Source organism: Chironomus tepperi, unplaced genomic scaffold (genome assembly GCF_022539635.2).
Source record: "Chironomus tepperi strain 1889 unplaced genomic scaffold, CSIRO-AGI_Ctep_v1 contig_450, whole genome shotgun sequence".
Lineage (NCBI taxonomy): Eukaryota > Metazoa > Arthropoda > Insecta > Diptera > Chironomidae > Chironomus > Chironomus tepperi.
This window is the reverse complement of record NW_027226572.1, coordinates 118,995-143,767: the sequence shown is the minus strand read 5'-3', so window position 1 is coordinate 143,767 and position 24,773 is coordinate 118,995. Positions and strand designations below refer to the sequence as shown.

At 29.1% G+C, this 24,773-nt stretch overlaps 1 protein-coding gene across 4 annotated transcripts; it reads left to right on the top strand.

The window, feature by feature from the left end:
* The first annotated feature begins 437 nt into the window (after positions 1-437).
* On the top strand, positions 438-19,245 carry PhKgamma (phosphorylase kinase gamma). 4 transcript variants are annotated; one of them, XM_070650879.1, is made up of 11 exons: positions 438-786; positions 1,501-1,670; positions 1,742-1,943; positions 2,004-2,041; positions 2,524-2,568; positions 2,625-2,715; positions 2,784-2,920; positions 3,033-3,127; positions 14,401-14,655; positions 17,707-17,865; positions 18,802-19,245. In XM_070650879.1, the coding sequence occupies exons 1-11, from the start codon at positions 692-694 to the stop codon at positions 18,934-18,936; spliced, it is 1,422 nt and encodes a 473-aa protein (XP_070506980.1). In that variant the 5' UTR covers positions 438-691; the 3' UTR covers positions 18,937-19,245. The 4 variants fall into 4 exon arrangements, with proteins under 4 accessions (XP_070506980.1, XP_070506981.1, XP_070506983.1 ...); XM_070650880.1 differs by lacking the exon at positions 14,401-14,655 and adding an exon at positions 7,122-7,295 and having other exon boundaries at positions 439-786; positions 3,033-3,130; XM_070650882.1 differs by lacking the exon at positions 14,401-14,655 and adding an exon at positions 5,098-5,181 and having other exon boundaries at positions 442-786; positions 3,033-3,130.
* Positions 19,246-24,773: the final 5,528 nt, after the last annotated feature.

Sequence of the window (24,773 nt, the reverse complement as noted above, 5' to 3'; positions counted from 1 at the left end):
ATATGTAAATATATAAATAAATTTTAATTTATATTAAGCAATTCGAGTCATTTGATTGTTGTCAATCGAATTTACAAGCGAACAACATTGTATTATGAATTTATAGTCGCTTATTAATTATAGAATAAGTTTGATTTTGATTTTCGCGTTTTTCCGTTATTTTCAAATTTAAAGCATGCTTTGTTTTCCCGCAAAAATTCAAATTGTTTGTTTTGAAAAAGTCACGTGACCCGCGCGGATAGTAAACATTGAAATTTTAAATTAAAGTCGCGATTCTAATGAAATTAATTAAATTGAGGTGTTTTAAAGTGTTTTAGTGAGTTATGTAAGTCATAAATTAAGTGAATCAAGTGCTATTAATTAATGTAAACAAATGTAACTTTCACAAGGTCTTAACATACATTTTATCAAGGGCTGAAAATTAAAAAAAAATTGCATTACTCGTTCAAGTCCTAATTTATTTTAATTTTAGTGTTGATATTGTGAAAGTTATCGAATCATGTTATCGTAAATAATTAAATAATCTAGCTATTAATTCAAAATTATTAAATTAAAGTTCCAGTAGTGCAAAATAAAAGTGAAATTAAATTTTTTCATTTTGACCTTTATTGACCGAAAAAGAAGTTTTGCTCTAAATTGGAATATTTAATAAGTCACAATTCCCAAAGCACCGTTAATTAAACAATCATCAATGGCTAAGGACGAGCCTGATGATGATACACTTCCTGATAAGGATGCAGCAAAAGGATTTTATGCAAAATATGAGCCAAAAGAGGTTCTTGGACGGTAAGAAGAAGGAACAAGAAGAAGAGGAAATTTTTATATATATATATTGCTTGCTCGACGTGAAATTTTTCCGACGATTGACCTTGAGTCATTTTTTTTCTCTCGTGTCTACTATTCTATATTATCTTTTTCTGAAAAGAATTACAATAACAACAACGCCTATGTATATATAATAAAAATGTGATAGTGACGACATGAGCGAGCCCAAAAAAAATTAACGAATTGGAATACAGTATGATATTGACCCCCAAGAATTAGAAAGGAATTTCCAACTTGCCTTTTTTATTGAATTTAAGAAATTTAAGTTTTTTGTTTTATTGCGACTTAAGCAGAAAATGTGATCCAATTTTTTACAAAGAAATGAGCATAAAGTGCACATTAAAAGTGTCAATTTAATTATTTTCGCTCGAAAGTGTCGTATTTTGTTATGGATTAGAGTGCATTAGCTTGTCGTAAATATTGCAAAGTATGCAAATATGGATAGGAATATAATTGCAGAGAAATAAATCAGCAGTATACGTTCTAGTTTACTTTATATGATTTCAATGTCATTATCATGATTAATTGATGCAGTTTCACTTATTTAAATAACATTGTAATTCAGCTATTGGGCTTGTCTATTCAGTTTCTTAAAATAAAACATGAATATCGATGATTATTAGCAAAAAAACAGGTGTGTCTAATCGATTATAAATTCCTCGATTCTATTTTTAGTGGTATATCATCTGTCGTACGTCGATGCATAGACAAAGAGACCGGTAAAGAATATGCCGCTAAAATTATCGATTTGGGTGCATCAGAACATAATGATTCACGTCAAATGCTCGAAGCAACACGTCAAGAGATTAACATATTGAGGCAAGTTATGGGTCATCCATATATCAGTAAGTATCCTATTTGTGGAATACAAATAAGTGGATTATTTTTAAACAACCTCGATTTTCTTCTATTCTAGTTGAACTTCAAGATGTGTTCGAATCCGATGCCTTTATTTTCCTTGTTTTTGAATTGTGTCGTCATGGTGAATTATTTGATTATCTTACTTCAGTAGTTACGTTATCCGAAAAAAAGACACGTTACATTATGCGACAAATATTTGAGGGTGTAGATTATATTCATGCACGTAACATTGTGCACCGAGATTTGAAGCCGGAAAAGTATGAATTATTGTTATTGTATTGTTATTTTTAATGACCTTTGCTTCTATTTTTTTACAGTATACTTCTAGATGATAGTTTAAATGTCAAGATAACAGGTAAGCGTGCAGATTTATCTTATTTTTTGGATTGTATTCTTAAAAATATTTATTCAATCCATTTAAACCTAAATAATGCAAGCACACGCTTATTTATTTTTGAAATCCGATTACTTTCTATGCCATTAAGCTTGAGTGCTTCACTTGAGTTTCATACCTCAAACGAAAATGTCACAAAGAGGACGAGAAATTTTTTTGAGAGGAATATTAAGTCATTGACATGATGCTAATTATTATTTTTGGCATCAAAGTAGATCAGGTGATAACTATAAACCTCAGTACATAGTAAAAAACCTTCAAAAATCAACAAAACAAGTTTTATGTCATGCGACTTGTTTACAGCGTCATAAAACATGTAAACTTCAACATTCCAAGAACTCAAAATATTTAGGCGTGCTTGAAATTATTTCATCATCCAACTCATTCATTCATTATTGAATACATTTTAATTGTTTTATTTTTTTCATGATTTCTTCCTACAGATTTCGGCTTTGCTCGTCATTTGAACGATGGCGCGAAACTATATGGTAATTATTGCTTAATAATCTGTATGAGAATTGAATTTAAATTTGTTTATTTACAGACTTATGTGGCACGCCTGGCTATTTGGCACCGGAAACACTTAAATGTAATATGTTCGAAGATGCACCCGGCTACTCAAAAGAAGTTGACATGTATGTATTGGTTTAGTATTGGATATAATTGAAGAAATTAATTGAAATCGATTTTTTGTCCTAATTAGGTGGGCATGCGGTGTCATTATGTTTACATTACTGGTTGGTTGTCCTCCATTTTGGCACCGTAAACAAATGATAATGCTTCGCAATATCATGGAAGGAAAATATAGTTTTATGTCACCCGAATGGTCAGATATTTCAGGTAAGTTCTAGCTTAATCACCTTCATTACCTACATTCCTACTATGTACGGCCATACGAAGTAAGTAAGTACATTTGCTAATTCCAATAATCTTCTCATCTCCCAAAAAACAGAGGACCCGAAAGACTTAATCAGAAAATGTCTTGTGGTTGATCCCGAGAAGAGAATCAACGTTCGCGAGGCGCTCAAGCATCCATTCTTTAACACAGTAGTAAGTACTTTAGTACACATTTCACATACACTGGTATTTCATATTTTTTTATTGAGTATAATTAATTTTTTTTATTTGATTTTTTTGAAAAAAAAAAAAAAAAAAGATTTACAAATCAAACAAAAGTCTTGATACATCACAAACACTATCTTTCGTTTTCATATTCTTTTTTTGACAAATTTTTTTTTTAACAATTTTTTTAATATTTATAAACAACAAGACAATACATTTTATTCAAGTAATTGTATTAATTTAATTGATTTTTACCCCAATTTTAAAAGAGTGATGTTGATATTTAAACACTAAAAAAAATATGTAAAACATCCATAATATGAATCAATTCGACTTTGTATATACCGAAAAAATCTTATTTTATCCCATCATAATATTTTAAACTTCTTTAAAGTGATGATCATTGACATAGAGAGATGTGGTGTCCAAACTAGTGTGATGCGGCATTAAATTTATTATGAAGAACTTTTTTCGACTAAATTACACACTTTACTATGCAAAATTCTGTGAATATGTAAATGTTGTCGATGTTATTTTTTCAAAATTATTTAACTAATTTTATTTTATTTGACTCAAAATTACTGCAAGGTCGTTTGGATGTTACGTATGGCCAAATATTGATATTTTAACTCACTTCCTTTTCCTTGTGACACAAATTTGTATGCGAAATTAATCAAATTTGCATGCAGTGTAAGCAACCCTATCTTTAATAACTATACGTAATATCCGAATGACCCTATGCTGTGTCATGCTTCATAATTTATTTACTACAAATCAATCGATACACTGAACCAGAGTTGCAAACCAGAAACCTGTCATAGACAAAAACCGAACATGATAATTTGCCTGGTTTTTCTTACAAGCCATACAATTTATAGGGAAATTTTAAGATTTTTGCTTGTTTTGCAACTCTGCACTGAACACTTCTGCTTAGGCACTTTAAATGTCCCTGCTGTTTTGTGATATTTCGTACGGACAGTTTGATTGAATATACATATAGGCATACATGAAACACAATTATGAATAATATCCCCGAATAGCGCAAGTCTGTTAATCGATCGAAATGTGTCGTGACTCTGGAATAATGCTGGAAACTGAATCTGGCACCAAGATAGAGTCACGTCGGTTAGGGGTAGGATTTTGATCGATTAACCATCCGATAAGCTACACGACGTAGAAATGGTCGAATATTCGGCTTAACGCCAGAGTAACTATGGATCCGGGTGAAATTTGATGAAACAAAGTCTATCCCAAAGGACACTAATGAAAAATGCTCTGCCGCAGACCATTCAAGGCTCCTCTAAACCTCTTTTTAACATCAAATTAAAGCTGACACTCAGTTTGGCTTCCATATGGTCGTCAAAAATAAACGTCTTTCATTTGGTGTTTATAAAAGAATTTTAGCGAATCCTTAAAAGCTTCAAGGCTCAGCCTTCTTAATTTGTGTCACTTGGAAGGTGAATCTAATGCCAGATTTTTGACCATTTCTACACCATGTGCTTTTCGAGCAATTTGACCTATTCGAAATCCACGTTGAATAATTGAGAATGTTTCAAACTCATCAATTATTTCCTCGTCACTCAACTCAGTGTGCCGCTTATGAAAGTTTGGACAGCACTATGACAAAATTAATAATACTTTTTTGGTAGATGTTTTGTATCAAAATTTTATCGATGTATAGACTTTTTTTTAGCATTAAGGATATTTATCTATTTATATAATAATATATTTTAAAGAAGTTTTTCTTATTTAGCATCATTATTTCCTTTTATCATTTCCTTGTTTTCATTCTGTTCTGTCTATCTGTGCTCCCTGTCACATCCTCCGTTCTTATTTCATTCCAAAACAAAAAAAAATATTTTTAATTCAGATTCATTTAAGGTTTAATATTTTTTTTATGATTTTTTGTAACTTTTTTTGTTTATCAAAAAAACAATATTATTTTAATTTTATAGCTTTTTGAGCAAGACATTACACCACTTAAACGAACATTATCGGCCAAAACAAGACGTTATAGCCGTATCAACGATTTAGCAGTGGTAAATTTCCGATTCACACAATTTATTCGTATCAAAAAATTCAGGAAACAGCATATAATTAGAAAAAAATAAAAATTTAGTCCAATTGCTCAAAGACCTTTTTATTAATTTTCATTAGATAGAAAAAAATATAATAATAATAATTGTGAATCGTCTAAGGCTTCATGGGATTGTATGAATTACTTTATTTAATACTAATCTCCATTTTTTAAGTTCCATTTAATAATTGTTTTTTCATTATCCTTTATAATAAGGATTGGATTGTCATGTCATCGTGAAATTTTAATTTTGTTTCTTTTTTAAAAAAAATTTGTTTGTTTAGATAGCAAAATTATTATAAATTAATTTAATTTTTTTAAGTTTTGTTTTCTACTAACAAATGCTTCAGTTACGAATATAATTCGATGGCAAAATCTATAATTTGAAAAAGCCTTCATTTTATTATTATTTTAAAATATATTTGAAAAAATGTTAGGAAATTTTTTGCGATGATTCGGTTATGAACTAAGATAAGAGAAATTACCATATTTAGATACACAAAAGGAATGAGTTTTTAACGGATGATTTCTGCTACATTTTTTTTTTAATTCTTCTTACTAACTTTTTATTTCTTTTTTGACATTCTTTTCTTCTTTTTCTTCACGGCAGTGAATATATGATGAAATGTGAGAAATTGTGAAATGTCTTTTTATTGTGATTGATGTTTAACAGATGGAGAGAATGGGAATATTATTTTTGAGATAATTGAACTACTCTGGTGTAGTTTTGTGGGTGTATTGAAGATATTTGTGTATTTTTCCATAAATTTAAGTTTCAATATTGTCAAATTTTAATTAATTCGAGATGATCTTGAGTTTTTGTCTGAGAATCTCGAGCAGAATTCCAATTCAAAATTAATTGTTCATTTTTTGGAGAAGTCTTTTTTGAAATAATTCTTGTATTTTATAATACTGGTCCACTGGCGACCAGTGGTGTCTCCAGAAGAGGGAGGTTTTCACTATTAAGGGAAAGAATGGAGCAGGATTAGATTTATGCCATGAAACCCCTCAGTAATTTACCCTAGTTACAATTAATAAGGGCTTAATAGGGCATGATTGTAACAGCTGATCACTACAGCTGATAAAGAGTCAATATAGAATCAACAGCCTTCACATTCTTACTTATTTCCTTGATTAGGGCACACGTGGGTCTATTTCCAAGCAAATAGAACGTCTAAAGCAGGGTCTATCCTTCGAAAACTGCTCCCAGTACGAAATGTTAAGGACTATAGAGTCCTTTTGTACACAATAGATATATAAAACTTAGGCATTCTTTGGACTTCCTCAAGCTTTCATATTACCATTCCAAAAATTTCCAATCCTTACTTCGCTGGACATACAGAATCCATTAAATTTAACAAAATTGAAAATAACAAATTTGCAATTTTATTATCAGGACTATTATTCATCAATATTCTTCTTCAAACTCAAATAAACTTATTCAATCTCGTCAAAAATAACATTTCACATTTTTGTCAACAATTTCTTATCATCCACTGCTAATTCTACTCAAATCACCCCATTCCATATAAAAAATATAAACAAAATTTTCTTTCTACGCGCTAATTTGCTAGACAATAAAAATTTTCAATCTACTTTTTGATTATCTTATCTAAATTTTACATCATTGGCTGTATGCACTAAACATGCAATCGAAAATTCATGAAGTTACAGTCCGTAACTTCAGCTAGCATGAAAATTGAATGAATTTCTATCTAACTTCACACACAGATCCAAAATTTTTACAAATTATTCAAAATTGGTTTTTGGCAAAACAGAAAAAAGAAGAAAATTTTTGAAAAAAAAAAGTTCAGAACGGAAATGAAAAATTGTGAAATAAATTTTTTGGAAAAAAACACACACAAAAAAAAAACAACAAAAAAATTCTTTTCTATTTGACAGAATAAGAATAAGGAGATAGCAAGTAAGGCCACAACGACGCCGTCTGAGAATGAACAGACGAGTATTAATTTAAGTAATGAGACTGAGAGTATTAAGGTACAGGATGGGAAGAAACAAGTCAATATTGTTATATCATATATTGAGCAAAAAGAGGAGGACGGAATTGAAAAATCGGTAATCATCAACATTCATTACATAATTTAACTTTTTAAAATTTTGAGACACAAAAAATTCTAAAATTATTTAAATTCGAAAAGTATCTGTTAATAGACATTGTTTTTTTGGTATATCCCAGGCACACATTGTCCACGCGTATTTAAAAAGTATTGACGATAAAAATTTGCAAAATCACGCTACTGTAGAATGTAATGCGACATTTTATAATATACATTTAATTTATTGAACGTAGGTTTGTGCTCATTCTCATTGGCGGACGTTCATTTATTACGTAACAAGGTTAGGAGGGAGAGGGGAGGGGTTTGAGATATTACTGCGCCTCAGACAATCAAAATTGCTTTATCAATCTTCAGATTCTTGTCTAAACAATTCTCAAGGCACACGGTTTGAAAATGGCCGAAAATCTGGCTCAGGATCAGATTCAACCTAGCCTCTGGGTTAGATTCAATCTGGCCTCAGAATCAGATTCAATCTGGCCTCAGGATCAGAGTCAATCTGGCCTCAGGATCAGAGTCAATCTGGCTTAAGGATCAGAGTCAATCTGGCCTTAGGATCAGATTCAATCTGGCCTCAGGATCAGATTCAACCTGGCTTCAGGATCAGATTCAATCTGGCCTCAGGATCAGAGTCAATCTGTCCATCTGGCCAGAGAGTTAAGTTGAACTGGGTCCAGAATTCGGTCAATTGCAAGCCAATTGTGATTCAGAAATTCGATTTATCACGTTACGTAATAAGTGAACGTCCCCATCAAAATCTTAAATTTTCCGAGAATTAAAATTTCTTTTTTGTCACTGTTCGATTAAGAACAGGAGTAATAATAATAATGATAAAATGAATGCTAAAACAAAAACAAAAAAAAACTTTTAGGTCGGCTCTAAAATGTTCATATATTTAAAAGGTATCATTCCATAAATGTTTGTGTCCATTTTTTCTACCGAGGTCTAGCAAAATTTATTCAAAATTTTATTTCCGATTGATATCCTTGGCATCACAAAAATTTTACTTTGTTTGTTGATGTTGCTAGATCTACGGATTTGTAATACGACGTTACAAAGACCAAAAACCGAATCAGCCATCACTTGCTTCAAATTGCACGCTTTTATCATTTCATAATTTTTATAATTCTTCATGAACATTATTTTTTTATGGTTGATTTACGACTCTAAATAGAGTCCTTTATTTTCCTTTATTTATCTGTTTAATATTATAGTTGTTGATTGTCATATAATTATTTTCCTTTTAATTTTTTATCGGAGACTTTGAAGCTTTTGAGGATTAATAATATAATGGTGAAAGTTATATTCTCAATTAACTTTAATCTCTCCTTGATTAATAATTATATTTTGATATAAATTATAATTTTATAATTTCTAATTTTTGTAAATGTATATGCTAGATTAGATGAAGTTTATTTACGACTAGTATAGATTGTGAAAAATAATATAAATTTTTTTTATTTATGTTTCTTTTTTTACCTTGACCGAGAGATGTGAGGAAGTAAAAGGGAGTGTTTTATTGATTTGAAATGGTGTTATTATTGGAAATTTAGAAAGAATGTGAAAGAGAATTGCCAATTTTGATATGAAATGCCAAAAAGGATTATAATTCCTTCAATATTAAGTTAGGGAATATTAGGCTTCTGGACAATTTTTGATGAATTGTTCTTTTTCAATCTTTTGACCAGAGTTATCAGGAAGATGATTATTGAAAATTGTATCATGGAGCCTCTGGCCTAATGTCTAAGCAAATCCTTGATTAACCATTGTCCCTAAAAGGCACACAGCTTGAAAATGTTCGAAAATTTGGCACAAGGGTAGAGTGAATATGGCCTCAAGTCAGATTAGATGAAATTCGGTCTCAGGACAGAGTTAAATTGGCCTGGGACCAGAAATTGACCATTTCTACACAGTGTGCATGTAAAGAATACTCAGGACTCGATAAGACACCAGGACGAGATTTCTTCTGGATTTCTCTTTTTTTAAAATTGCGTCATCTTTGACGTATGAACGTCTTGTACGTCGATAGTCAATTAAAAAAATATTATTTTGGTGATTCTTCTTCTGTTCTTCATTAAATTTCTGTGATTTCATCAGTTTCAACAATAAAACACACCTTTTATAGTCATAATAAGACATGAGAATTCAAGAGCATTCTTGAAATATTCAAAATTTTCTTAAGTATTCCTAAAAAAGTTGCAGAATTTATTAAAAGTCCCATTAAATCTCTCAAAAATTATGAGTTAATAAGACTTATGCAATATCTTACCATTTTTTGAAATACTTAAGAGTTCTTAAATTCTTCAACAATTATCTTGAATTTTCAATTCTGCGCCCATTCACTCCTCGCATTTAAAAACTTTATAATCTCAAATTCAACCGTGATTAAACAATATAATTTATGTTGTTTTAATTTTTATGTAAATTTTTTTAAATTCAATATAAGGCAAGGTTGTTGCACTTACTAGTTCCTCTCGATTCTCTATTATTGCACGTTGACTCATGCTGTAAAATGTGAATAAAGAACTTCCGTAAATCGCATGGATATAACACAAATTAAATCGAGAGGATTAGTGAATTGAAACAATTTGCTCAAAACGATTTACATGACGAAGACATGATCTTAAATGTAAGTTCCGATCTACACAGGTGTGTTAAACATGATTTCTGAGAAGTATTTACAATTTATTAAGAATTTGGGTCTTAATTGATCTTGAAATTAGTTGAATGAAGATGCAGAAATGTTTTATAAGATCGAATGCTGGAAGCAACTAGAGCTTGAAGTCGACTCAAGTTTCATAAAGAGTAAAGTCGGCTTTGGCCGACTTTTCCATACAAAATCTGAGTCGACATCAACCTCTGGGTCTTTTTAAGTCGTATTAAACATTGCAGCATCATTCAACTCAATTTTTGATTGATTAATTCCCAAAATTCATTAGAAATTTGAATACCTTTCAGAAATTGGACTTAACACCCTATTCCGATCCCCAAAATATTTCCTATAATTCTTACTACAAACACTCTTATTTACATTTACAATTTTATTCGATATACAATTTATGTCCATGAGTCTTGTTTATATTTTCCATTATATATATGATCTCAAATAGGTCGTTTGTGAACGGTATTCGACGACAAGAAAAATATGAGTAATTGATCACGCCGTATATCACGTGTGTGTATATTATTAAATATTTTTTATTTTATTTATTTTTATACTAAATGATTTTATGGTTTTGTTTGACAAGAATTCGATGAACTGCAAAAAAAAAATTGTGTGAAATTTTTAAAAATGCTTTTTTGAATTCGGAAAAAAAATTGGATGAAACAAAATGAAAGATAGGAGATCTAAATTCATCAAAATTAAAATTTGTCCAAAAAAAACACAGAAATTTGAAATTTAAAAAAGACAAACAAAATACATAAAATTGAAATTTATCTTATTTTTCTGTATAATTTCAGGAAAAACGTTTTCGAAATGATCAAGAGAAATTTAAAAAAGTATTCAATAGAACGCTGCCCGCTTTCACATACACAATGTTTTGTTACTATTCTTTTATACAGATTCGATAATTTTTGTTGACTTTTTTGACCACACAGAAAAAAAAAAATTTTTCATACCTTTTTGGCCCCCACCCTCAATGTGACATTTATAACCATTAAATCATTCTATCTCTATTTTATTATTTTCAAATTCCTACTCATTTTTTTGTTGCAAGTTTTTGATTATTTTTGTTGATTTTAATTTAGAATAGAACAAAAAATTTAATTGTTGACACTAATTTTGCACTCTGAAATTGGACAATTTATCAAATTTGATTGACTTTATTTTGATTTACACGAAATTTCTGTCTGTGATGCTTTATTTTTAAGGCTAATTATATGTCATGCTTGTTAAAAAAATATAGTTTTTTTATTGCTATAAGAAGATGAAAAACATTAGGCAAGACAAAGTTGTGATATTGGCTAATTAGACAAGCTAAGTATAAATTTTTTGAAAAACGCTTTACAGTAAAAGAATTGGTTGATGTAAAGCCATTTTGTGATATGAAACATGATTAAATATTGGTTAATTGGAATTATATCATTAATTATTTATGTAGTAATCATCCCTGAGTGCTTAGGGTTCGTCCTTATAAATATTCCTTAATTATAATAGAAAATGGTATTATGAAATTGAATAATTTGTTTTATTGAATTTAGTGTTAGTAATCTAGTGGAAAAGCGAAGCCTCATGGCGCTCTGGGGTAAAATCATTATAATGACTCCCTTGTTCTACCAAAATTATATTTTTTAATATTGATGAATTATAAAAATTAATTATTTTTGAGAGTAGTTAGCTATTTTACATTTTTGAGCCCCCAAGTTATGGAGGGTCGTAAAAATGATAAACCTTGCCTGTTTTCAATCCATTTGATGTTACCTAGCAAGTTTGACCAGTATATGTCAATCCTTGGTGTCAGAGGGAACAGAAATACATTAGAACTGTCCATAAACTTGACATTCACTCGTTATAATAGAATTTTTTCAAAACTGCATGTCTGTTGGCAACAAATGCAGATCTGGAACTTGGACGAACTATAAGATACAACATTGGTACAGTCTTGGTCGAACCTTTTATAATCCACATCGTGGGTACTTAAATCTCGACTGATACATTATGTATTGACCAAATCTGAACAGTCTACTCCATTTTTTAATTACCTTACCGTGCTGTCAGATTATTCTACTCAATCAAAGCCTGGCTATAGGCACTTAGATAACATATAAACTTTACAAAAATACCGAAAAATGCCCAAATTTTCGATAAAATTGTGATAAACCTTAATTATTCCCGATATTTCCAACATAAGTAGAACTGATTCTTACAACTTTGTACTATGTCAATCCTACAAAGAATTAGAATAGACTGAATATAAATTCATATTGTAAAATACAGGTTCTTTAATCTTAATCCTTAAAATCCTACAAAAAGATGATGAAAATCATCAAAAATTCTTAGTATAATTCCCATTATTTAATTTAGAGCTGCTTAGTCTTAACTTAGTTTGCAATGAAATTAATCCCCAGAAAGCTCAAGCATTATAAATATTGTAAATATTCTTACAATAATGGAATGATTGCTTCTAATTAACCAATACTAATCAGCTTCGTAAAACTAATGGAAAAACTCTCCAAAAAATTGCATAAATTTATGTTCAAGCTTGCTGAGTGAGATTTTTAAGACATTTTCAAAATCATTTGATCATTCGTGGAGGGAACTAGAAAGTTGTACTAGTTTATGGAACTAGTAATTAGGGAAATTTACACTTTCTTTGATGTTTTTTTTCTTGATTTTTAGTTCTTGTTAATTTTTGGATGTCTGTTGATATCCTGATAAGTTACTGCATGCAAAATTTTATTTGATATCATTTGCTGCATATTTAGACTCAGATTAGACATTATTAGGATATACCAGCAATAACAAAATCCGCAAGTATATGCAATGTCAAATGATGTAAAATTGCGTGCAGACGCGAAAAAACGTAAGCGAAAATTTGTAGAAATTTATATCAGAAAAAAATATATTTTCATTGTTTTTTATTAATTCTGTGATATGTTTCATATGTGATCGTGTTCTGATTGCTAGTACAATTTTCAATAACACCCATTCTCACCTTACACTTACAGAACCAAAAAATTTAAAAATTATAACCAAAGATTTATTTTTTAAAAAAAGAAATTTTATGTTTTTTGTACTTCAAAATTAATTAAATAAATAATTTTGACTTTTTATTGTCTCGGAAAATCAAATTTAACTTTAATTTTTGAGGTGATTTTCAGTGAGTTTTGATAAAGGTTTCGGATGAATATTTCGGCACTTTTTTATTATTTTCATTTTTAAATGCAATTTTTTATTTCAAAAGTGAAGGAATTTGACTTTTATTCCTTCATTTTTAAATTTCACACATCTACAAATTTGCAATAAATTCTTACTAAAAAGATGCAATAAAAACTTAAAACACAACAAATAACACGAAAAAAATTAATTCAAACTTAATATCATATAAACAATTTATTGACTATTGGCTGATGAAAATGAGTTTTTTTCTAGTTTTCGAAAATTTGAAAGCATTTTTAAATAAAGATTCATGAAATTTAAAGTTTTCATGAATTTAAAAGAATTTTTATTTCAAATTTTTGAGAACAAAAATTAGATTTTTGAATTAAAATTAGGATTAAATTGATGATGTGATTGTATTTAGATAGAAAATTTCTTTAAATCTGTTAAAATTGAAAGTTTCAATTAAAACCCAGTAAAAAATTTAAATTTTAAATTTTTTCTAAAAATCTTTAATTTAAAATTTCTTTTAAAATATTTAATCATTTAAAGTTTCTTCAAAATTATAAATTTTGAAATTCCTTTTAAAATTTTAAATTTTAAATTCCTTTTAAAATCTCAACTTTCAAACAAATTTGTTAACATTTTGAAAATTTAGAACAAAAAATTTAAAATTTGACAATTTTAAAATCATTTTTTTTGTAAATCTGTAAAATTAATTTCGAAAATAAATAGAATGACTGCCTAATTTCTAAAAAATCAATTCTAATTTCATAAAATCTCATCCTATCGAGTAAAATTAAAAATCTACAAAAACCTTAACAAACCGACAATAAAAAAAATTGCAATCCGAATCACTTTACAAAATCGACCTTGAAAATCTCTTATTAAAAAAATTCGAAGTTAAATTTGCTAATCCTCAATAACTTTCAATGTAAATGTTTTTTGCTTTTAAAAAAACCCTCAACATTAATATTTAATTTTTTGTCATTTTTAATTCAATGTTCTAAAAAAAATCGTGGTTATTTTAATTTTCACTCAAAACTCGTCCCACAAAAATTTCCTTTTTTACACGTAACCAAAAAATTATATTCTTTTGCATAGCTTCTGTTAGGTGATAAAAACCGAGGTAATACTTTTTAAATTTCTCCGATGAAAGTTAATTCTTTCGGCTGTTCATTTCAAGTAAAACGTTTTTCGTGATGAAAACTCGACGTAAAAGCATCGCGAAAAGTCCATTAAAAAAAAAAGAAACATAAAAAAAAAATTTATATATTTTTCACAGGATTTAAATTACATTTATCAAAGACGTATTAGTAGAGTTAGAAATACAATCAATAACAAGGAATGCAATAGTCGAATATGTCGCTTCATGTCAATAAGTAATGTGTTATTTAAAAATGCAATGCATAGGCATAGTGACTTAAACAATAACAATCAGCCTGAGGACACTGTTCCACTCATAGATCATGATCATCAACATAATATATGCAAATGCAAATGCTCATGTCTACCGAGATTTTTAACTTGTTGTTTTTCCGTTAGTTGTTTACATTGCAAATATACAATTTTTTTAATTTTTTACATTTTTTTATATATTTACATTTACTTTTGATTTACATATACCAGAATTTTTGATCTTAATTTTAGAATGTATGAAAAAATTCTTATTATGACCAACTTGTTGCTGACATTTTTTTTGATATTATTTATCTACAAAATTATTTATTGAGTATATTTTAAAGTTATTACTATGATGCAGGAATTACTTAATGACAAAATGAGGATTACACACGTTATTCAACAAAATAGCTGGTTATTTGATTGAAAAATGTGGAATCTTCAATCTGGATATTTGTATACACATCGTTGAAGTTTGTATTTGAGATTATCTTCAACAAACAATGAGCATGCTTATGAGTAAGGTCACAAAATTGAGTATGCTCAATTATATTGATTGAGTATACTCATAAGCACGCTCATTTAGGTGAATTTGCTCATTGTCTGTTATATTAGATACATTATATTCCTTGGTTCATACTAATGTATATTGTTATGTGTCGTTACTAGAATTGACTCTCGTGATACTACATATGATGTTCTGGGTAAACAATAGGTCCATCTAAAAAACATAACTCAGATCTTTGATCAATTGGGTGGTGGAAACTTAAACTTTAGATCAACTAAAGCCCAAATCCAACTATTTTCTGGAGTCATTTCGACTCAAATACCATTTCTCGCATTTATTACTCCAGGACCTTTCAATAATTCACATGATGTCAAATCAATCATAATCCCAATGTAAAGATCTATCTCTTTAAGAATTGACTATACAGCTCTTATCTACAGCTCTTCAAAGTTCTTTAAAAGCTACGTTGCCACATGAACATGATCTCAATCACTGTCACTACCACTCGATTAACTCATCATACTGGCAAATTACAACGTAATTTCATTGTTCCTAGTCCCATTGTTTGAAAAATCCTTTGAAAATTCAACCGCAGAATCTCAAATTTGAACTTTCTCAGTATCATTAATTAATAAAAAAGTTTCTTATCAATTTAATTTAATTCAATAAAATTTTTTTGCCCGCCAAACAATGAGATTACTCATCATCATAACTGAAAGTATATATAACAAAAAGATTAAGAGTCATTACTCGTTGAGAAAATAATCAGACAGATTTCATAACTGGTGACGACCTACGGCAATATTTTACGTAGAATTTAATCATTTTCGAGAGAAAAAAAGTCAGATGATTTTTGTGATTACGTCGTGAAAAACGTAAAATTTGTTTAGCGGGAAACTGATGTTTATACTAATGAGTAAATATTTGAGAGATTCATGCGACAACTGAGATATGAATGAGATATTCTTAATTTGTTTTGATGAATTAACTTGTTTAAGATTAGACTGGAGATGTTTTAATTAGCTTTGATTTATTGCTGAAGCTTTTGAAGAGTAGATAAGCAGGATGAGGAAGTAGTTATTTAATCTTATGTCAAGCTATAAATATATCTACTTTTAATTTGAAGTATGATAAGACTTGGAGAGATAAACAATGTTTATCAGGGAAATCCCTAAAAGCTAGTAAACCAAATGGATTCATTTTAAGGGATTGTTGATCTGACGGAACTCAAGTGGGACTCGAACCCTCGTCCTACGACTGCAGGTCACATGTTCCTACCACTGAGCTATCGGGGGTTTCTTTGCTAAATGGCAATGTTCCATACATAAATTATGATATTTTATGTATCATTCTTACCACTCCACTGCCAATGATATACCGTTGAAATCCCATTCCAACAGGCAAAATGTTTTCAATCCGGGTATTGAATTATGTGTCAATAAATCAAGATCAATCCGACAATTTAGCACATTTACTCTAGCCCAGATTAAATAATCTAGCTCAATAGAGTGTTCCCAATTCTAAATCATCTGCGGTAATCTACATAAGCCGCCGCTAACCTTAACCTAGCAACAGTTAAATTTCATGTACAACTCAGAATATAGGACATTAATATTCAGTTTGATGGTATGATACCCTAGAAACTGGTCTCAGATTTGAATGACATTTAATTCTTGAATCTCAATACATTTTGGAAAACTGACAATGAATTTTCTGCTAATAGTGATCAAAACTCCTTAAGAGACAATGAAGATGCTCACCTAAATGAGCGTTATCATGAGTATACTCAATCTAAATTATTGAGAAAGCTCTATTTTCCCTAGCAGACAAAGAGCATACTCACTTTTAAGACTATGCTCATTTGTATGAAAAATTCATGATTTGAGTATGCTCATTAATGTGAGCATGCTCTGTGTATGTTAGGGTTTGTGAGCATATTCCTTGTTTGAGAATGTGTCTGTGTATAAAATTTGCTTTAGAAACTTATTTTGGGCCTTTTAGGTGCTTGTGTATTTGTAATACCTCAGTAGAACAGGTTGCGATTAGTCAACTGTACGTCAAGTTGTAAACTTGACATTTATGGAGCTTGTAGTTTAGTTAGACATAATATCAACTGATCGCAACTTATTCTACTCAGGATATTTGCAATAAAATTTAGAATTTCTGTGCTTTGATCAACTGCATTATTCATAAAGGAATCGCAGTTCAAAGACCTTAGTAAATTCACATTCAACATCTGTTGTAAAATTTCATTTTCTACAAAAAAAATTATGAAAATGTCATCCAGTATACAAAATATATTTGCCAGCATGTCGCTTTTGTCATAAGTAATAACTGCAATTCAATTAAAATCAATAGAACTGAAAAAGGTCATAAAAAGAATTTTTCCATTAAAAAAACAAAAAAAATTATGAAAATGCGATGGAATCTCACAAAAAAATATTGATTCCGTCACATTTTCATGGCTGTAATGTTGAAAATCACTAATATGTTGCTTTTCACTTTTCATTTTTTTTTCTTTCCCTCTTTCTTCTTAATTTTTCTCATACAAACAAACAAAATATAAATATTTTTGAATATATATTCTTATTGCTGTACCCACACACGAAAATAAAACGATATTTACGTTTTTAAATTTTCGTATATAATAATCATGTGCAAAATAATCATGTGAAAATGTAGATGCGTCGTCAAAGCCAATTCAATGCTAAAAAGAAGTTCCAATTTGCTATATTAACTGTACGAGCTATGATCAGAATACAACGATTGCGATACACACCTGAGCCACTTGATATTGAAGAAGCATTACGTGATCCATATCGTGTTAAAGTACTTCGTAAAGTAAGTTATTTGGTCAATTTAATAGTTGGCAGTGATTATTTTTTATGGTGGATTGTTGAGAACGAATCTTAAAGGAACTAGGAATAATATTGTGTAAAATTTGGAGGGGAGAAAAGTGTCAGGAAGTCAAAAATTTAGGATTCAGTCAAGAACCGCAGACTTGAATTGCATGCATTTTAGATGCTCAAGCATGCAGATTTCGACTGTTTCCTAAATTTCGCCCAAGGCTTCAGGCATGCAAGTTTGGACGAACTCTACGAAAATGTGACTATTTAAAGCAGTGCTATACAAACTATGTGCAGTGGCATTCTGGTGAAGTGCCGATTTTTTGGAAATACCATGAATCTTATACCGTTTGCGGTTTCGATCAAGACTTGATGCCTGGTCGCCAAAAAGTTTGGATAACACCGATTTAAAGCCTAAACAAAGACAAGATCGTCATCTTTGATCTCTTAGAGTTGTGGTAGGCAACCTGGAAATGTAAGGAATCGTGTGTCGTGTGTAATTCTTGTCGAGGCTTACCACCAGATGTGTCTTGAAAAATAAAAGGTTGCCCATCACTGTCTTAGAGAAACTATTAAAAAAATCTTAAGGTAAACCCAAAATTATTAAGCATATTTGAAGTCGAAGTCATCGAGTTTACGCCCAAGACGTTGCCGTAGTGTGGCGAAATCGTGGAGGCTGTGTTATGCCTAATTTCACGGCCAACAATGATTTGCTACATTGCGTCGTTTGAATATTTTTTGCATATTACAATCTCTCAAATATGATTGATTTTGGGAAGTTAAATACGAAGTTTAGATGGTAAAACATGAAATTAGACAATTGCATCGCTAAGATCCTTCAATATTCATCCAAAATCCGCTTAAGATTCGTTCAAAACATCCACAATGCGTTAATCTACACAAAAATATTGAATTCCCCAATCTCTTTTAGGTCATTGATGCATGTGCTTTCCGCGTATACGGTCACTGGGTTAAGAAAGGTGAAGGACAAAACAGAGCCGCCCTCTTTGAGAATCAACCAAAAGTTGAACTTCATAATCTCTACATTCATCAATTGCAAAAGTGAAAAGCTTATCAAGGAATTGAGAATTAATTTTTTATTATTTTAATTTCACTCTCTACTTCCTATAACTTCCTTTTCATTATTATTCGCCGATCCCCCTTTTTAAGTATCTATCAAATTACATTTTATAGTTTATGTATTCATTTGCTAGCCAAATTATAAAAAAGAAATGTTATGTACCTATAATTGATTCAATTTATAAGTTGAGTGTAATAATTTGTAATCGTAACGATTACATCAGAATTTTTAAAGAAATCTTTCAAAAAAGATCGAAAACAATTAAAATGAGTTTTAAAAAAATAGAACAAAAAATTGATGTCTTTTTTATTTATTATGTATTATTGGATTAGATGCAGCTTGTCAATCGTTATCTGTGGATAGGTTGAAGATTAATGACGAAATGATTAGTACACATGTTTCGACGCTTTATTATTCTACTGTTGAGGTTAGCCAGGGCGCTAATCCCAGACCTAAATCATTTTAATCTAATACAATTTTCGGCATATTTTGTGACTTAGGGAGTTACTCTAAGCAAACGATAAAATAGGTTAAATAAGGTCAGTCCAGAGCTCGAAGTTCGATTCGGATTTCATAAGACAAATGGTCGTCTAACGATTCGATTTCCGAGTTGAATTTTGCACTCGAAGTGTGACTCTTTGAATGCTCGATTATTGAGCTTACTTCTTCTGAGCAATCTTCCATCTGGCTCTTCGGATGAAAATTCTCCAAATGCAAAAACCAATAGTTCTCAGAATTTTTTGAGACACTAATTTGTAAATCGACTTAAATTCAGAACATAATCTGTAGCTTATTTAAGAGTTTAATCACGCGAAGCGTGGGAGTTTTAGTCAAAGACAGATGAAACTCGAAACATATGGCCACTCAGTCAAGGAATTGACACCAAAACTGGTACAGTCTAACTAGTTTAAGACAAGTTAATGTCTAGTTAGTGACTAGTTTTAACGGTTTTTTGTCCACTCTGCTCGATTAATACGATTATTACCACTTTTTGATATGAATTCCATCATGTGCCTTTTGGGAATAATGTGATATCTTAATTGCAGTAAAAATTGACATCATATCAGCTGTCTTGAACTTGATTTTGAATGACGCACTTAAAATTATGAAAAAATTTTGAAAAAATGCTTTTACTTACTGTTCAAAAGAAAATTTCACTGCTTCGTGAGTTGTGGAAGCCTTTACGACAGTTTCTGAAAAAGCCTTCCATTGACTCTATTACTGGATAAAAATGTCACTGAAAATGCAAAAACAATTGAAGTTTCAGCTTTGTATCTGCAACTTTTAATCAAATCTACTTGAGCTTTTGTGACGTCATATCAACTTTAAATGATAAATGCAACACTTAAATATTTCAGTAGCTTATTGTCAATTGATTTTAATGTCCACGCGAAGCGTGTGTTTTATTGAGTTTTAGTCATAAAAATTGACTTAATTGTAAAAAATATTTCAGTATAAAAATTTGAATTTGCAGCTTCACTCTACTTAGTTTGTCATCATCTACTTGACCAAATTAGGATCCATCTTCAAAAAAGGTTGTGGCCAGTTGAAAAATCCATTTAAAAAAATCCCCGAAAAATCAACCAAGACTTGCGATGCGTAGTTCTGTATCTTCTCAGGTAAATTTTGATTCATCTTTTGTCTTTAAATTTGACTTTTTTTTTGTTTTCAGTTCCGTGCTCGATAAAGGGTAATACCAGACTAAACAAGTGATTACCACTTGAAAAGATATTGATATGAATTCATATTTATCTTATCAATGTAAACATTATCAGCGGTACTTAATATTTTTTTTTTTGAGATTCTTTCAATTTTTATTTTTGTTGATATGCTTAATTGATTTTCATTTAAAAATTGATAATTCATTATCAGCTGAGTACACAAAAACAAAACTGAACTTGATTTTGAGTGCTATGACCGCATGGACTTAAAATAGTGTTTTTTTTGATTGAGTTGAATATTTTTAAAAATGCATTTTAATCATATAAGGTTCAAAAGACTAAAATTTCACTGATATGATGAGTTGTAGAAGCTAATTTAAGACAGTTCAACAGGTTCTTTTAACAAAAGCTATTTTCCAAGTTGGCGTCTCTTTGTCTATAAAAGTTTGGTCTTATTCAAGTGTCAGATATTAAATCAGTTTTTGGAGGCACTAAAAAATTATCTCGTTGGTCAATTATAATCCTGAAAAAGTAAAATCATTAAAAATACAAGATGAAATTTTTATTCCAGAAATTCCAATTTTCTTTATTAAAAAATTCATAAAAATATTTCTCATATTGACAAATGTTTCTTTTGCTTTAAGCTTACAATTCTTTCAGCCACTTTTTAAGTAATTTGAATTTTATTCCATTTTGATTTTTTTTTTTCAAATTTTTTCACAGTTTTGAATTCTTTTTTTTTATAAAAATTTTTCAACAAGAATTTACTTTTTTTGTAATTTATTTAAGAGAGCAACTCTCAACACATATAAAAAATGTCTCAGGTTAAACTTTTTATATTTTTTTTTCTCCATCCATATATTCGTAAGGTACAGGAATGATACACATAAATTTCAACTTTTATGCAAAAATATTGTTTGTTTGTTGTGTGCAAAGTTTTGCAATTTATCTCCATAAACATTAAATATCTTTTTTTATTCCTTATTCTATGTGCTGAGACAGTTTGTAAAATTGTTTTAGTTCCATAGGAATACAAAAATACTTCTTTTTTTTTCAAATGTACCACAAAAAAGAAAATCCACAAATTTTCGGTAAAAGAAATAATAAACTATTAAATTTGTCAAAGTTTTACAATAAAATTTTGATAAATTGCTGCTTAATGAGCTCTTTTTGGGTAATTTATGGTATTTAATTTCATTTAATTTTGTGTGATTTAGCATAATTTTGTCATTTTTTTCTTCAGATTTTCGAGTAATAAATTTTTAAGTAGATATAATATTTTATGTGCTGCTTATGTCATTCAATGACTATTTTGGAGAATTTGATTTGAAATTTCATCTTGAATATCTCAATCAAATGATTTTATGAATCATGTTTGGTGCAATTTTAGATTATTAGTTAATATCGTTGTGGTTTTAGCAGTAGGTTACAACATGCATACCTACTTAACTTTTTTATTTAAAAAAATCGACTAGAAATGCATAATTTTTTTTTATAGATTTGTTTCTTTTGCTAAAACTTTCTAGAGAATTAAAATTTTAAAGAATTTTCTTTTGTCTGCAAAATTTTTTAACTTTAAATATTTCTTTATATTTTAAAAAATTAGTCAAAATTGAATTTATCATTTTTATTTAATTCAGACTGGTCTCTTAAATTCTTGTTGTTTTTGAATTTTTAATTTTTTTCTTCAGATTATGCCAAGATTATGCTTCAATTTGTTGTGTTCTTCTCGATATAAATTTAATAATTGTGACTAAAGTGTCAATTTGTAAAGAAAAACTTTGTGATAATTAACAATATGTAAATGATTAGAATTTGTATTAAATGCAGACATCCTTCTTTGAAATCATTATTTTAAACATTTTTAGAAGCTTTGATCATCAAGTAAAGTTGATTTAGAAATTGATAATAAACAGGCAATTATCATTACAAACTAATTGAAAATTTGATGTGAATATGAAATTAGAATATCAAAAAATTCTTAAAGTTTATTAACTCTTTAAAAATTTGGAAGTAAATTTTCTTAGAGTTCAAGATTCAAATTATTTTGATATTCACAATTTTTGATGAACAGAAGAGATAAACGGCTGTTTATTGAAATTGTCGTCAGGTTTACGAAATTGATTTTAATTGGAATTAATGCTCTAAATCAAATTGTTAATGAATATTATATGAATATTTATGATAAACTTTTAAATTAATTTATGAGAAAAATTAATGCTCTAAATCAAATTGTTAATGAATATTATATTCTGTTGCAACATTTGAATCCTTTCGTTTGAGATCAAGTCTATTGCCATAAAATTTCAAATATTTTTTGAACGTTATATCGAGAAGAACAAATGATTCTGTTAATTATCACAAAGTCGATGATTTTTTAATTTATTTTAATAAGCGTATAAATTATTTCCAATTTCCAATTTGTACTTTTCATGGATAAATTGACAAGTTTTTTGTGATTTTATTCACTTTTAAATTTCTATTTTCACTGTCATTGTGAATTTTATAGTCAAGTGGACAAAAATACGTTACAACTAGTTTATGTCATGTTCCAACGTATTTTTGTCCTCTCAATATGGAAGATTAATCAGAAAATGAATACAATTTCTTCCATTTTCTAATAAATCTTGTAAGAATTGTGTAATTTTCATTGAATTTCGTTAAAAAATTTCTTTTTTTAGCGAGGTATGTGAGTTGATTTATTTATTATACATATTCGTTAATTACAGTTAAATATAATTGATTTACTGATTTGGAAAATTAATTTAAATAATTTAAGCGCATCTGTGTGACTATTTTCGTTTCTAATATAGTTTAAAAGACGGTTTTAATATTTGAAATTCAGAGCTCGAAGTCGATTTCGTATGAATCAAATCGAGTCAAATCTTTGTCAAATCGAATCGATTCGACTTTAACATTTGAGTCGACTTCAAGCTCTGCTTAAATCTATTCATTTAAGATATTTTGTAGCATTTTTAAAAGGATTTATCTTAATTGACTTTTGTTGATTCGTCCAATTGGCACAAATCATTTGGCAGCTATTTAGAAGTCAAACGACATTCGGAGTCCATTTGCAATCCGTAATGACTTCAAATAGACTCATCCTAATTTGGTTTCTTGAGTTATAGTTTGATGGTTTAATTTGAAATCCGGAAAAATTCTCAATCATTTAATTTTCAATTTTCTTCAAAATTTTAGTTCGATTTTCAAATTTATTTCAAATTTTGAATTTTTGAAGCAATTTCAATTGAATTTTTTCTATCATTTAATGTTCGAAGTCGACTCAAATTTTGTATGAAAATATCAGTTTTGACTATACAAAATATTCAACTTCGACCTCTATGTCTCAATTCAGCTATAAAAGTTTCAAAAGATTTTCTTCAAAATGTTTCCCAAATCTGTCCAAGTTGCTCTAAAGTTTCCATATCTCTTAAAATATTTCCTTTTCTATCCTTAAACTATCGAAAAATCTACTTTCATCCACAAAATGTCAAATAAATTAACTTTTTTACCGATTATAATCTTTTGAAAGTCACAGCCATGTGTGAGTCTTTTGTAATAGTTTCGATTCCTTTTTTCAACCCTTTTTCTTGTGGTGCACACAAAAGTAACTAAAAAATGTTCAATTTTCTTTTCAAAAAGTTCACATGAAGGGGTGGACATGTCAATGGACAGTATTCTCTTTTTTTTGCTGGTTGAATTATCTTTTTGTGTCCTGTTAATAGAGTTCCATTCTAAAGTCTATTGACAATTGTGTAAAGAAGTCTTCGAATGGCTTTTTGATGATAATTCATGCATCAATTTCCATGCTGAATATAAAATATTTTTCAATTCATCTTTTAAATTGTCATTAAGATATTTCCATTTATCGTCTTTTTTTTGTGTATGAATCAAAATGAGAAACTACTTTGGATGTTCAATTATGGAATGGATTCTTGCAAATGATGATATGTCTCAATATCAAGTAAAATATTTAATAATATTTATGTATCTTCAAAAATGTTATTTTTTGCTCAATTTTTTAGTGGTTTTGGATTCCTTTCTATTCATTTACATTATTATTAGTGTTGTGTGTGCACAAACGATGAGAATGAAAGGGTTGAGATATTTTTTTGATACTTTTGAATTTTTGTTAATGTTTCGACTCGAATATGACAGTTT